The sequence below is a fragment of the Gorilla gorilla genome, chromosome X (genome assembly GCF_029281585.2).
Source record: "Gorilla gorilla gorilla isolate KB3781 chromosome X, NHGRI_mGorGor1-v2.1_pri, whole genome shotgun sequence".
In the NCBI taxonomy this organism is placed as follows: Eukaryota; Metazoa; Chordata; class Mammalia; order Primates; family Hominidae; genus Gorilla; species Gorilla gorilla.
In genome coordinates this window covers 104,363,149-104,380,205 of record NC_073247.2, presented here as the reverse complement: position 1 = coordinate 104,380,205, position 17,057 = coordinate 104,363,149, and the positions used below count along the sequence as shown (strand labels likewise).

At 34.0% G+C, this 17,057-nt stretch overlaps 1 protein-coding gene across 1 annotated transcript in view; it reads right to left on the bottom strand.

Annotated features, from left to right (window-relative positions):
- Window positions 1-17,057, bottom strand: part of PCDH11X (protocadherin 11 X-linked) — an 840,422-nt gene continuing 823,365 nt past the window's right edge. Inside the window, exon 11 of the mRNA XM_063703283.1 lies at window positions 1-2,211. Within this exon, the coding sequence (XP_063559353.1) occupies window positions 1,535-2,211 (677 nt within the window). The 3' untranslated portion in view covers window positions 1-1,534. The remainder of the gene's footprint in view (window positions 2,212-17,057) is intronic.

Below are 17,057 nucleotides of genomic sequence, written 5' to 3'. Positions count from 1 at the left end.
CATTAAACATCAATTGTCTCTTGGTTTAGTGTTATACTGAAACAAGGTATTTTCTCAGTTTTGCTATGGAAGAAAATTAATTTGGTGATGTTTCTGTACATTTATAAAATGTGCACATACAAGATAATGGCCAGTTAAGAGGATAAAAGAAGGAAATAACAGACAACAGAAGAAAACTAATGTTTTCCATGAATAGTACTGTTTCTTTGCTTAGAAGAATATATTTTATTTCATATATGATATTTTGATGGGTTTTGTTCTGTGTGTGTTATTGGTATTTCTTGTTGACTGCAAGAAGCAGTCATGTGCCTTATTTCTCCCTCTGCATTTTTCCTTAAAATTCTGTTTGATGTAGATTTATAATTACATTTCTTGAAAAGTTCCTTCCTGATATTCTTGTTGTTATTAGTGGTTTTCTTCAGTAAGTTGAGCTAGAATAACAAAAATCCCTTAGTCTTATAGATTTAGTATATGGTTTTATCTACAGTTACATGTATTTGTTATTTTTACTGAACACCCTTTGGTAACAGCCTATTGAGCTGTCAAATCAACATTTAAATCTTCCTGAGTTTCTCTACAAAATAGTAGTTTACCGTCGATATTTTAAGTGACTCGTGCTTTGGATGCATCCACCTCCTTTTAATTTTCTAGGCTGTTACATACAAATTCCCAGAAGTAAAGATCCAAGTAATAATGGACTACAGGCTTAAAATGGCAGATACAGTTTTACTTCTGATGTACTTTACACTAAACTATTAAAGTAAAAAGAGGCCCTTTTTAACAAATAGTTGCTTAATTAGGGCAGTTATTGCACTTCTGTGTCTCGAACTCTACTAAAGAGTAGAGAAATAGGTTGTAGATCTAGATCTGTACAGTTTATACATATTCTTTATTGAAAATGTATATACATATTTTATCAACAATATAGTATTGGAATAAGGTAGAAAACATGAAAGCAGAGAGACACAAACAAGCAGTATTTACACTACCTACTGTGTATTTTGAAGGGAGACTCACTAACAACAACAAAAAAACTGAAAACAACAAACAAACAAAAATCAAAAAGAAAGCCCAAAAAAAGGCTAGAGTACGTATACCTTTTAACGTTATCTGAACAAAAGTTTAGGTAAACTAAAGGTAAACTTAGAAAATAAGATATTTCTAGGCTTTCCATTTGCTACATACTGGTTCCACACAATCAGCATGGAAACAAATCAGTAATATTGCACATGATGATAAAAACAACAAAAAATACTGTACATCAGAAATAGTACGCTCTGTCATGATAAGTCTTACTGTACAAGGGGATGCAAATTGTTAAATTCCTTTTCTTTTTAAATACACATTCTGCATTAAACAAATTGCAATTTTTTGGTTAACTGTTGACTAAGGGTCTAGCTGTAGATTTATTCTGGTATCTGTTTCTATTTACATAGTTATTTAAAAATCTGATAATCAGAATACTCATTGGAATTGTATCTTAAATTTTGACTATATACATCTTTTCTGAAAATTTGAAGTAACTATTTTAGCTTTACAAGGGATGTTCTTCCATAATGGGGGAATCACCTCTGGAGGGTCTGGCCTGTTGGCGTGGAGTGAAGGTTGTCAAAGGAATGACTTTAATTGAATCATCACTGGCATGAAGTCTTTCAGACATGGTGTAAAACTGAGATGTTGCACTACCTTGCACTCCCTGATCAACAGAGCATAGTCCATCAGCACCTTGCACCCAACCTTGCTGCAAACTGACTGATGATTGGGCCTGACTACGATGGAGGGCAATAACCTGTGGCAGAGGAGAACTGTGGCTGATTGCAGCAGCCTGTGCTAAAGGAGGGCTGTAGCAGAGGGCTGAGGCCTGTGCTGATGGTGGGCTGTGGTGAAGTGCAGTAGCCTGCACTAGAGGAGGACTGTGGCGGAGAGCAGACACCTGTATCGGTGGTGGGCTGTGGCACAATGCGATGGTCTGTGTCACTGGAGGGCTGTGGCAGAGAGCAATGGTCTGTGTCACTGGTGGGCTGTGGTGCTGAGTAGAGGCCTGTGACAGTGGTGGGCTGTGGCATAGAGCAGAGGCCTGTGCTTGCAAAGAGCTGGAATGATCCAGAGATGCCGGCATCCAGCAGGCATCAGAATGGCCATAGATGAGACATTCTTGAGTGCAGTTGTCAGAGGCCTCTTCCACAGTTGGTTGAACAGTTATTTCTGCAGCTGTTGGGGTGAGGAAAAACATAATAAAATTTATATTTCAAAGGCATATTTTTATTAGCTACTTAAATATCATTGTGACAAAAAAGGTAACAACCTATATACAAATGCATTAAAGACTTCCATTATTTATAGAGTTGGTATCTTTAATTTGTCAATAATTCTTAGGGAAGTATAAATGACTTGGAGTGGGTAGATGAGGTCTCATTATCATAATTGGGATCCTTTGGCCTAGTATCCCAAATGTAGGTATTTTTTATTGTATCTGTGACCCTCAAGGAAACTATGATCATTCATCTATACATGCAAGTCAGCTGAAATATGGCTTCTAACTAGCACTGAGAGAGGACATAAAAGCAAAATTAATTGGAAAACAAATTATAAGAATATATAATGAACTAATTATAGCTAAAAAATAGTTAGCTAATAATAAATTACATAAATTTGGAAATATAGTTTATTGAACTCTAAGATATGCCTTAGTTTCAAGAATAAAATATAGTCATAATTATTTCAAAAATAAGTGATTTCGGTATTCTTTTTTGCTGGAATCATCTTAAAATACAGGTTAGCAACATAATAAACTAGAGATCCAAGTACTTAGCTGTAAACTATAATAGTTTATAATACTCTTTTTATGAAATTTCTGTATCATCTTCAAATGTCAATAGATATCAAACATCAATAAAAATATTATACAAATTTTAGTGAAATCGAGATGGAGTTACTATATCTATATAAAGTTTACTTGAGAGCAAGAAATGCTATCCAGTATAAAGAAATACATTATATGACAATAAAAAGATCAATTCTCTAAGAAGACGTATCAATCCTGTGTGTATGAACCTTACAACAGAGCTTCAAAATATAAGCAAAATAAGCTAGAAATGAAAGGATAAATAGACATATCCACAGTCATACTTGGAGACTACAATACTCCTTAGAACTTGATGGAAAAAATAGAAAATCAGTAAATGCATAGAAGACTTGAGCAATATAATCAACCAACTAGATCAAAATTTATATTAGTAGAACTATTCAATTTTAGCAAATTAGAATCAGGGGAATATCTTCAAATTGACATGCAGGTCCTACAAAAAGATAACAGCTGACATGATATTCAAAGGTTAAATATTGAATACTTTTCCCCCAAAATCAGAAACAGTAAGGTTGACACCCCTCCTATTTGACATAATATTGTAAGTTCTAGCCAATGAAATAAAGCAAGAAAAAGAAATGAAAGACATACAGATTGAAAAAAAACAACACTGTATCTATTCACAGACACATTTAGGTATATATGTAACAAAATGTGTGTGGTATCTGTGTGCTTAAAATTTAAAAAAAAAGATGAAAAAAATAAAGAAAATCTAATTAAATGGAGAGATATACCATGTTCTTAGCTTGGAATACTCAATATTATTATGATGTCAGTGGTCCCACAATTGATCCGTAAAGTCAACATAATCTAAATAAAAAGGAAATCTTAGATGGATCTTCTGTTTTTGCAGATATCAACAAGCTGATGCTATAATTTATAGGGAAAGGTAAAGGAATTAGATTAGCCAACCAATTTTGATTTAAAAAAACCTATTTGTGGACTCACATGATCTGATTTCAAGATTTACTATAGCACGTACCTAATTATTACAATGTAATATTAGCAAAATAATAAATACAAAATGATTAATAAAAATAGAATAATCAGTCCAGAAATAGATCCACAAAATTCTAAAGTGATTTTCAACAAAGGTCTGAATTCAATGGTGAAGGTATAGACTTTTCAACAAGTCCCAATAGAATGATTATAGGTTATAAGCAGAAAATTAAAACTTGACCCACATCTTTAATCTTATAAAATAATTAACCTGGAATCAATCAAAAGTCCAAATGCAAAATGTAAAACTATACAACTTCTATTAGAAAATATTGGAGAAAATCTTTGTGACTATGAGTTAGGCAGCATTCTTAACTACAACATCAAAAGAACAATTTATTTTTAAAAATATGCTAAGTTGAGCTTATTTGTAATTAAAAATATTTACTTTGCAAAAGGCAATGTGAATGAATGAAAAGGCAAGCTACAGACTGGGTAAAAATATTTGCAAATCACATTTCTGACAAGGGAGTTATATATTTAAAAAAGGATGCAAACTAACAATACATTTTTTTTTCCAAGATGACTGATTAAATCCTTTTATCATGCCTCAGTGACTTGGAAATAGCAAGATAGTGCATAAAGATCAACTTTGTGAGCTTTAATTCAAGAAGAAAAATGAGAATCCACCAGTATTGTGAAGGGGGCCCCAGCGGGGAGGACATGGGCAAGCAGTCCATGTGATGGCATCCAGTTGATAAAAGTAAGTGAAGCCCCAGTACATGAGAGAGACAGAGAGCCTCCCTCTGTGACTCACCTTTCTACTGGGGATCTGAGCAACCCAAGAGGAGGGGGAATATTTTGTTTCTTTAAAGTCCTGGTGCTAACCTGGGGAGAGGCTTGGAGACCTGAGGGAAAAGCACCAGGAAAAACTACAGAAATTTGCCCAGGCCAAGGACTGACAGCAGGATGCCATTTTTAATCCAGGCACATACAAAATCAGCCATTCCTTTGAGACCTAGCAGTATGGCCATGCAGGTATTTTAATCTCAGGCCAGAGATTGGAACACCTGCTCTGGAGCAGGGTAGGGGCTTCCATAGCCAGAACTGTAGAAAGCACCACAGCAGTAGGCACCAGAATTGTACACTCCCCTGTTGAAGCCCTGGGGCAGGAGAAGAGCTGCTATAGCTGTGTTTTCTCCTGGATGATGAGACTTTCATTCAAGGCCAGCTGGCAACCTGAAACTGACTTGCGTATGCCATTAATGGGTGCCCCAGCATGCTCCCCTTGAGATTGTGGTATAGCAGGGCCCTCTCCCTTCCACCTCCATGCAGAAATCCAAGCATCTGGAGCGCCCACTTGCTTGAATCAGCAATCTGAGTTGCCCCACTTTTCATGGACATAAATTGTGGTATAGCAGGCACTTTGCACTCAATACCCAAACAGATCTCCAGGTGTTTGAAGCACTTCCTCACCTGGATCAACAGCTTTACCTGCCCCTATTTCTGTGCATAGATGGTGGTGCAGTGGGGCTTTCATCACAACACATGCAGACAGATCTCCAGGAATTTGGAGTACTTGCTCACATGGACTAGTAGCCTGAGCAACCCCGCCCTTGTTGGCCATGGATCATGGTGCAGTCAAGCCCTCTACATTTTATGCCCAGGCAGATCTTCAGACATTCAGATCACCCACTCACCTGGTTCAGCAACCTGGAGCTGCCCCACCCCTACTATGCAGAGATCTTGGTGAAGGGTGGTTCTCTCTGCTTCACAAACAGGCATCTCTCTCTGCTCCACACCCAGGCATATCTCCAGGCATGTGGAGCACTCGCTCTCCTGGATTAGGAATTTAGGCCTCCCCTAATCCCTGTCCAGAGAACTTGGGGCTGAGGAGGTTTCCCAGCTCCATGCCTAGGCACACCTTTGGGTGTTTAGTGGCTGTCCACTGGATCCTTGCTAAGTGCTGGTGTTTGTGCCTGACATCAGGGGACATTTAGGCAGGCCATGCCAATCTTGGACCTGTCCTAACATAGGACAGAGCAAGGAGCTCAGACAACTAACTGTGCATTCCACAGATCAGCCCATTGCCTAAGATGAGACAGAGCTTCTCCCAGTAAACAAGGATCATGTATATACCTAGCCACATCAGGTACAGCCAGCTCTCACCCATAAGTACCATCTACTGGCTTGTAGGTTGAACTACACACATCAATATAAAACCTGTCAATGAAACTACATAGGGTTACAGAAGCAAAGACAAGTGACCATACCCAGCATTCACTACAGTCACACCCTGTAGGGAGGAGAGGAAAGGGAAAGGGAAAGAAAAAAAATAATAATGTTATACTGAAATAAAAAAAAGAAAATATCCTAACACAAAATTACAAAAATTAGAAGTGCCAACATTCTCAGATGAGAAGAAACCAATGCAAGAATTCTAGCACTATGAAAAATATGAATGCAGTGACATCACCATAGAATTGCAGTACCCCTCCACCAATGGTCCTTAACCAAAATGTAAATGCAGAAATCACATAAAGAATTCAAAGCATGGATTTCAAGGAAGCTCAGTGAGATCCAAGACAAGCTGAAAATGAACACAAATAACTTCTAAAGCAATCCAGGAAATAAAGAAAGAGATAAACATCTTGAAAGAAAGCAATCAGAACTTCTGGATTTGAAAAACTAACTTAAGGAATTTTAAAAATACAATTGAAAGCTTTATCAATAGACTGTACCAAGCAGAAGAAATAATTTCAGAGCTTAAAGACCAGTATTTTGAAATAACATAGCCAGCTAAAAATAAAGAAGAAAAGAATTTTAAGAAATAAGCAATGTTTTTGAGCAATATTAGATGATGTAAAGTGAAGAAACCTACAAATTACTGGCATCCCTGAGGAAGAAGTGGACAATGTAGGTAACTTGGAAAACAATATTTGAGGTAATAATTCAATAAATGTTCTCTGATCTGATCTTGCTAGAGAGACAGACATCCAGATTCAAAAAATCCACAGAACATCTGAGAGATATAATACAAAATGAGTATCACCAAAGCATATGGTCACAAGACTGTCCAAGGTTAACACACACACACACACACACACACACACACACACACCAAAAAAAAAAAAAAAAAGGCAACTAGAGAAAAACGTCAGATCACATACAAACGAACCCCATCAGGCTAACAGTGAACTTCTCAGCAGAAACCTTACAAGCTAACAGAAATTGGAGGCCAATTGTTAATATTCTTAAAAACAAGAAATTCCAACCAGGAATTTTATATCCCACCAAACTATGTTTCATAGGCAAAGGAGAAACAAACGATTTTACAGACAAGCAAGCCCTGAAAAACTTTGTTACCAGCAGGCCAGCCTTACAAGAGATTACTGAGGAAGTTCTAAACATAGAAATCATAGCAGCTAGCAGGAAAACAAACTTTAATACATAGCCCAAAGACCCTATAAAGCAACCACAAAATAGGAAACACAAAGCAAACAGCTAACAACTTCATGATAGGATTAAAACCTCAGATATCAATATTAACCTTGAATTTAAATGGCCTGAAGGTCCAATTTAAAAGATATGGAATAACAAGCTGCATAAAAAAGCCCTATCAGTCTGCTGTCTTCAACAGACCCAACACACATGCATAAACATCCATAGACTCAAAGTAAAGATCTAGAGAAAGATCTACAGTGGAAACAGAACACAAGAACAGGGGTTGCTATTCTTACATCAGATAAAACAGAGTTTAAAGCAATAACAACAAAAAAAAGGGTATTACATAATGGTTAAGTGTTCAATTCGACATGAAGACTTAACTATACACATACATATGCACCCAGTATTGGAGTGTTTTCTTCTTATAAAACAAGTTTTTCTTGGTCTACAAAAAGACTCAGAAAGCCACACAATAATACTGGGGGATATCAACATCCCACTGTCAGCATTAGACAGATCATCAAGACAGAACACTAACAAAGAAATTCTGGACTTGAATTTGACACTTAACCAGTTGGACCTAATAAACATGCACAGAATACTCTAACCAATATACATGTATATACAGAATATATAAAGCATAGTCTCAATAAATTAAAAAAATTGAAATCATACAAACTATTGAAAAAGTAAATAAGATTGACAGGCTACTAGCTAGATTAACAGCAGATGATCCAAATAAGCACAGTCACAATAGACAAAGGTGGCATTGCAACTGATCCCACAGGAATTCAAAAGATCCTCAGAAAATATAAACACCTCTGTGCACACAAAATAGAAAATTTAGAGGAAATTGAGAAATTGCTGGAAGCACACAATCGCCCAAGATTGAATCAGGAAGAGATTGAAACTGTGAACAGATCAATGCTGAGTTTTGAGATTGTATAAGTAATTTTAAAAACTACCAAACAAACAAACCAAAAACAAAACCCAGACCAGATGGATTCAGAGCCAAATTGTACCAGACATACAAAAAAGAGATGTTACCAATGCTACTGAAACTATTAAAAAAAAATTCTAGTAGTAGGGACTCCTCTCTAACTCCTTCTATGAGGCCAGCATCATCCTGATACCAAAACCTGGCAAAGACACAACAAAAAATGAAAATTATAGGGCGATATCTCTGATTAACAAAGACACAAAAATTGTCAAAAAAATATACTAGGAAACTGAATCCAACAGCACTTCAAAAAATTAATTGACCATGAAGACTGTGATCAAGTAGGTTTCATTCTTGGGATGCAAGATTGGTACAGCATATGCAAATCAATAAATGTGATCCACCGCATAAACAGAAGTAAATTTAAAAAAACATGTGATCATCTCAATAGACACAGAAATAGCTTTTGATAAAATCCAGCATCTCTTCATGATAAAAACTTTCATATATTAGTCACTGAAGGAACACACCTTAAAGTAATGAGTCATCTATGACAAACCCACAGCCAACATCATACTAAACAGGCAAAAACTAGAAGCATTCTTTTGAAAGCTAGAATAAGACAAGGATGCCCATCTTCAGCACTCCTATTCAACACAGTACTGGAAGTGCTAGACAGAGAAATCAGGAAAGATAAAGAACTAAAAGCATCTAATTAGGAAAAGAAGATGATAACCTATGTCTATTCATGGCCAGTAGGATTCAATATGTAGAAAATCCTAAAGAACATTGAAAGGCTCCTGGAACACAAAAGATTTAGCAAAGTTTCAGCATACAAAATCAATGTGCAAAAATCAGTAGAATTTCTATATATTAAAGCTGAGTGCTGGATCAAGAATAGAATTTTATTTGCAATAGCCAAAAAAAAAAAAAAAAAAAAAAAAAAAAGCTAGGAATAAAACTAACCAAGGCAGCAAGAGGTTTGTTTGTACAAGAAGAACTACAAAACACTGTTAAAAGAAATAATAGATGACACAAACAAATGAAAAAGTATCCTATGCTCATGGATTAGAAGAATAAATATAAAAATGGCCATACTATCCAAAGCAAAATACAGATTCAACACTCTTCCTATCAAACTACCAAAGTCATTTTTCCAGAATTTGAAAAAAAAAACTGTTCTAAAATTTATATGGAACCACAAAATAAGCCAAATAGCCAAAATAATCCTAAGCAAAAAGAACAAAGCTGGAGGCATCACATTATCTGATTTCAGACTGTACTATAAGGCTACAGTAACAAAAAGAGCATGGGACTGATGCAAAAGCAGACACATAGACCAATGGAACAGAAATAGAGAACCCAGAAATAAAGTTGCACACCTACAGCCATCTAATATTTGACAAAGTTGACAAAATTAAGCAGTGGGGAAAGGACTTTCTATTCAATAAATTGTGCTGGGACAGTTGACTAGCCACATGTAGAAGAATGAAACTGGACCCCTACCTATCACCATATACAAAAATTAACCTAAGATGAATTAAAGATTTAAATGTGAGACCAATAACTGTAAGAATTCTAGAAGGAACCATACGAAACACCATTCTGGACGTTAGCCTTGGCAAAGAATTTATGACTAAATCCTTAAAAGCAATTGCAACAAAAACAAAAATTGACAAATGGGACCTAATTAAACTAAAGAGCTTCTGCAAAGGAAAATAAGCTATCAACCAGGTGAACAGACAACCTATAGAATGGGAGAAAATGTTCCCAAAGTATACATTCAGCAAAGGTCTACTATCTAGACTGTAGAGAACGTAAACAAACAACAAGCAAAAAACAAAAGCCTCCATTCAAAAGTGGGCCAAAAATATAAACAGACACTTCTCAAAAGAAGACATACAAGAGGCCAACAAACATATAAAAAAAATTCCTCATCATTCTTCACCAGATAAATGCAAATCAAAACCACAATGAGAATCTATCTCACACCAGTCAGAATAGCTATTATTAAAAAGCCAAAAAACAACAGACGCTGACAAAGTTGGGGAGAAAAGAGAATTTTTATACACTGTTGGTGGGAATGTAAATTAATTCAGCCTTTGTGGAGAGCATTTTGAAGATTTCTCAAAGAACACAAAACAGAATTACCATTCAACCCAGAAACTCTCATTACTGAGTATTATCTCCAAAAGAAAACAAATTGTTCTACCAAAAAGACACATGCACTTGCATGTTGACACAGCACTGTTCACAATAGCAAAGACATGGAGTCAACCTAGGTGACCATCAGTGGTGGATTGGATTTCTTATATATAGCACGCATATACCATAGGATATACGCAGTCTTTAAAAGAACAAACTATGTTATTTGCAGCAACATGGGTGCAGCTGGAGGCCATTATCCTAAGCAAATTAACACAGCAACAGAAAGCCAAATATTGCATGTTCTCCCTTATAAGTGGAAGCTAAACACTGGGTACTCATGGAAATAAAGACGGCAACAATAGACACTGAAGAGTATTAGAAGGGGGAGAGGGGAGAAAGGGTTGAACAACTATGAATATGATGAGATTATTCATACCCCAAACCTCAGCGTCACCCAATATACCCAGGTAACACATCTGCACATGTGCCCCCTGAATCAAAAATAATAGTTGAAATTTAAAAAACTAAAAAATAACAATAAGAAAATGAAGAACTCAATTAAAAAACTGGCAAATATCTGTATAGACTATCAAGGAAGACATGAATATGTCAGATAAGCATATAATTAGAGGCTCAGCACAGTCAGACATTAAAGAAATGCAAATTTAAAATGCAAAGAGATACCATTCTATTTGAGTGACTAAAAGAAAAAACTAAAAATACCAAGTGCTGGTAAGTATTCCAAACATCTAGAATCTTCAATTGATGCTGCTGCTGACACAGAATGGCACAGGGAATTTAGATAACAGTTTGTCAACTTCCTATAAAGCTAAACATACACTTGAAAAACAAAAACAGAAAAAAAAACAGCAATTCCAGTCCTGCATATTTATGCAAAATATTTGAAAACGTACGTTATCATAGAAATTTTTATGTGCAAGTTAAACAGCATTATTAATAATCACCAAAAGGTAGAAATGACCCTTACTGTCTTTCAGCTGGTAAAAGAATGAACTGTGTCATAGCCATACACTGAAATACTACTCAGCAATAAAAAGAAGCATATTGATTCTTAGAGCAACATGGATGAATCTCAAATGAATTTTGTTAAATGAAAGAAGCCATAATCAACAGTCTACATCGTGTATGGTTCCTATTATATAACATTCTGGAAATGGCAAGCGTATAGGGATGAAAAACATACCGGTGATCGCCAGGAGCTGGGAATTCAGGTAATGTTGACTAGCAGAGCAGCACAAAGAAATTTTGGGAGTAATGAAAGTGTTCTCTATATGAAAATGGTGATAGATACATGATGGTATGCATTTGTCAAAACTGGTAGAACTATAGAACATGAGTGAATTTTATTGTACGTAAATATAAAAAACAGCAATGAGTGATGTCAACTGTTGAGAAATTATACTTTTTATAAATTATCTTTTGCCTCCTTTATTCAATTCAGAATTATTTTTTCCAGAAAAATATCCTAATCAAATTAAATAGTATTGCGTCCAAATAATACATGCTTCTTTGTGGACTCACTGCTTGAAATATTTTTAATAAAAAGTTATCAAATTCAAAACATAATTTTGAAAATAATGTGTGGAAATATTTAAAAACATAAGAATATCATTTATTTACAGAAACCATAGGACAAACGATAATACAAAGGTTTTCTAAGACACTTAGCCTCATACATTTTCTACCTTCGCAAAGCTAGAAAAATGACATAATGATTTTTGTTTAGGTGCATGGTATTAAGAGAAGAGCAGAACAGGAAGGAAGAATTTGGTTATTTTTAGAGAAAGAAACTGTCCATATAATCTTCACTATTTTCTTAACTTTGGGTTGCAACCACTAGTTAATTTCAAATAACTTTATAAATGATTAGTATAATCTGTTTTCACACTTAGGTCTCCAGAAAAGAAAAAAAAAATTCTCTTTTTCTTCTCTCTGAACATGTGTGCTTGCTGAGTGATAATGGCAATTCAAGTTTTTGTGCATAATTTTAAAAACTAAAAACAGAGATTCAATTTGTTATAGAGTCCAGTGACTGTCATTACCCTATCGTGCTTAGTACCAAAGAATAGGATGTAAAATAAGTTATAGTAAGACTAATAGCTCCCCATTAGATAACCATTTATCTTTCTTTATTTAGAGCTCACTTAAAATAAACGTGTCCCTAGGAGATTAACGTTTAAAATGTTCTATATTTTTTGCACAATTATATTTGAGAAATAGTTGGGAATATAGTTTTATATATTTCAGATAATATTAAACCATAATTACAGGCATGAAAATACGTGAACACACATATAACTTTACTTTCAAACAAAATTTAATTTCCTGGTCATCAGAAAAGCAATTTATCCGGCAGCCTAAAATTTCACAAAAAATAATACATCATAGTTTCAATATTGAGCTTCTAGCCTATTTGTGATGAGGAAATTGATGCAAAGTCATTTTCACTGGAAAATGATATAATTTATAATTATTCCTTTTTAACAATTTTCGTGAGATGTAGTTTATATCTTAAAATTCACCCATTTAACATGAGAAATTCAGTGGTTTTTAGTATATTCACAGCATTGTGCAACCATCTCAATTCTGGGACATCTTTATCACTTCAAAAAGAAACTATTAGCAGCCACTGCCCATTTCCCGTCAAACTCCAGAGCCCTAAGCAATCTCTAATCTACTTTCTGTCTCAATAGATTTGCCTATACTGTACATATAATAGAAATGCAATCCTTTATTCGGACAGTTTGGTAAGTGGTCTGGTCTGTTGTATTTAGCATAATGCTTTCGAATTTCATTCATGTTGTAGTATGTATCAGTACTTCAGTTCTTTTTTATTACCCAAGATTATCTTTTATAAGGATGTGCTACTTTTTATTTATCCATTCATCGGATCATGGACATTTGGGTTGTTTTTATCTTTTGGCTATCATGAACAATGCTTTTATTAACATTTATGTAAAAGTTTGTGTGCTGGGTCTTACACCAACTCTGTTTACCATTTGAAGAACTGCCAAATTGCTTTCCAAATTGGGTGCACTATTTTACATAAACATCAGAAATGCATGAATGTTCCCATTTCTTTACGCACTTACCAACATTCGTTATTATTTGTCTTTTTTATTATAGCAATCTTAGGAGTAAGAAGTGCTATCTCATTGTGATTTAGATTTGCATATCTCTAACTGCTAATGAAGTTAAATATTTTTTGATATACTTACTAGTAATTTGTTTATATTCTTTGGAAAAATATGTCTATTTGTATTTTTTACCCATTTAAAAATTATATCTTTTGCATTACTATTGTTGGATTTTACAAGTTCTTTTTATGGTCAATATAAGACTCATAAGATATACAATTTACAAATATTTTCTCACATTCTGTGGTTTGTCTTTTCACTTTCTCGATGATATCCTTTGACATACAAAAGTTTTGAAGTTGATGAGGTATAATGTATTTTTTTGTTGTTGCTTGTACTTTTAGTGTCAGATCTAAGAAAACTTTGCTTAATGCAAAGTCATAAAGGTTTGCTCCTGTGATTTCTAATAGTTTTATGGCTTCTGTTCTCATATTAAGGTCAATGATCCATTTGGAGTGGTTATTTCTATGCATTTTGTAAGGAAGGTATCTAAAAATTATCCTTTTGCATGTGGATATCCAGCAATCCCAATGCCACTTGTGGAAAGACTATTTATTATTTATTGACTTTAATTGGCTGAAAATCAATTGTCCATTGATTGCTATTGGTTTGAGGAAAGTTTTAAAATGGAAAAGGCTTAGTTATCCAAATTTGTTCTTATTTTTCACAATTATTTTGGCTAATCTAGTTCTCTTAAATTCCCATGGTTTTAGGATTAGCGTCTTTTTTTTTTTTTTTTTTTTTTTTTTGAGACGGAATTTCCCTCTTGTTGCCCAGGCTGGAGTGCAATGGCACGATCTCCGGCTCACTGCAACCTCTGCCTCCTGGGTTCAATCAATTCTCCTGCCTCAGCCTCCCGAGCAGCTGGCATTACAGGCATGTGCCACTACACCCGGCTAATTTTGTATTTTTAGTAGAGACAGGGTTTCTCCATGTTGGTCAGGGTGGTCTCGAACTCCCAACCTCAGGTGATCCACCCGCCTCGGCCTCCCAAAGTGCTGGGATTACAGGCGTCAGCCACCGCACCCAGCTCCGGATTAGCGTCTTATTTCTGCAAAATTCAAGTTGAATTGTGTCGAATCTGAAGATCAATTTGTGAAGGATTGCATCTTATAATATTGTCTTACAAATTAAGGATATGGGATGTCTTTTCACTTATTTAGATTGTTAATTTCTTTCACCAATAGTTTAGAATTTTTAGAGGATAAGAAGGACTTTTGTTAAATTTATTTCTAAGCATTTTATTTCATTTTATTCTACTGTAAATGAGATTCTCTTAATTTTTTAAGAAATGTTTAACGCTAGAATATAGAAATACACTCAATTTTTAATATATTGCTCTTATACCTTGAAGCACTGCTGAAGTATTAGTTTTAACAAGTTTTTAATAGATTTCATAAGATTTTCTGTATAAGAAACTCATATCATCTTCAAATAGAGATAATTCTACTTCTTTCTTTGCAATCTGGATGTTTTAGTATCTTTTATTTTATTTTATTTTATTTTTTTGCCTAGTTACTTGTGGTAAAACCTCCAGTACAATGTTTAATGTTTAATAGAAGTGGTAAGTATGGACATCCTATGTCTTGTTTCTGATCTTATGGGAAAAGCATTGAGTATTTCACCATTAAATGTTTTGGAATTTCTCTTGTTGTTTCTTCTTTAACCAATTTATTACTTAGGAAGATCTTGTTTAATTTCTAAATATTTGTTAATTTTCCAAATTTTTTTTGTTATTCATTTCTAATGTTCTTTTGTTTTGATCAAAAGACATATTCTGGATGAGTTCAATCTTTTCAAATTATTGAGGCTTTTTTATAGCCTACCATATAGTCTATCCTGGAAAATCATGCCTGTGCAGTTTCATAGTATATGTATTCTGCTCTTGTAGTTGGATACATGTCTGCTAGGTCTAGTTGGGCTAGAGTGCTGTTTGAGTCTTCTTTTTATTGATCTACTGCCTAGTTGTTCCATTATTGAAAAAGAAATATAGAAATATCTAACTATTATTGAAGTGTCTATTTCTCTCTTCAATTCTGTCAAATTTGCTCCATGAATTTGGTGGCACTGGAGTTAGGTGCATATATGTTTGTAGTTATTATGTCTTTCTGATAGTTTGACCATTTTTTCATGATAAAATGTTCCTCTTTATTTCTGGTAACATATTTTAAAGTCTTTTATTGCCGGATATTAGTGTAGTCACCTCAGCTTTCTCATGATTCTTACTTACATAGTATAATGATTTTCCGTAATTTTACATTCAATGCATTGAATCTGGGTTGTGCATACTGTAGGCATATATTCAGATTTTATTTTGTATTCTGACACTGTTGGCCTTGTTTTATGCTGTTTAATCCATTTACTTTGTTATTAATATCATGAACTGATATCCGCCATTTTTCTTTTTATTTTCTATGTGTTTCATGGTTTCCCCGTTTCTCCTTGCAGCTTTCTTTTGCATTAGGTGAATACATTCTAGTGTAATATTTTAATGCTTTTTATGATATTTTTCACTATACATGTGCGGGTATGTATATGTGTGTGTATGTGTGTATGAGTGTTATTCTCTTAGTGTCTAGTGCTTGAATCTTAATTTATCATAGTTGTTTTTGACTTAATGTAAGTTAATTCCATGGGACATAGAGATATTACTCCTATATACCTATATTTACTATTTACTTTTCTGTAACATATATATGTAAAAAATTCAATAACTACATTGCCATAATTATTAATTTATGTATTTTTAATGAAGCTGATAAAAGGGGAGTAGTACATAATTATAAATTATATTTTATTAACCTTCCTATTTTACAATTTTGTTCTTTTATTTCTTTTCCTGTGAATTCTAGTTATAATCTGGTATCATTTCCTTACTCCAATACTTTGCTTCTACCTATCTTTGTGCTAATGTTGTAATTATGTATTATTATTATATATGAATTTCTATATGTTATAGACTGAACAACAAAATTATATATAATTGTGTATATATAATTATATATGTATATATCTTATACAATTGTTTATATATAGATGCATATGTCTTGTCTTGTCTTATACAAGGGTTTTTCAAATTCATTAAGAGGAGGAAAAAGAAAAAACAAAATTATACTGTCTTTTACATTTACCTACATAATTGCTTTTACTGCCAGTATTGTGTTTTTTAATGTGGTTTCAAATTACTATCTTGAGTCTCTGACTTTCAGCCTGAAGAATTTCCTTTAGTATTTTATGTAACATGGATATGCTAGCAATAAATTGTCTCAATATTTGTTTGTCTAGGAAGGTTTGTATTTCACTTTCATTTCTGACCAATATTTTGCTGGATAAAAAATTATTTCTTACCTTTTTTTTTTCTTACGACTCTTTGTTATTTCACTGCCTTCCTGCCTTCTGGTATCCATTGAAAGTCTTTTTTTTCCCTCCAAAATTTTCTTATTTTCTTTATCTTTCAGTATTTTTACTGAAATGTGTCCGTGTGGATCTCTGTGTTTATCAGACTTCATTAAATTTATTGTGTATATATGACTTTTATCAAATTGAGAAATTTAATAAC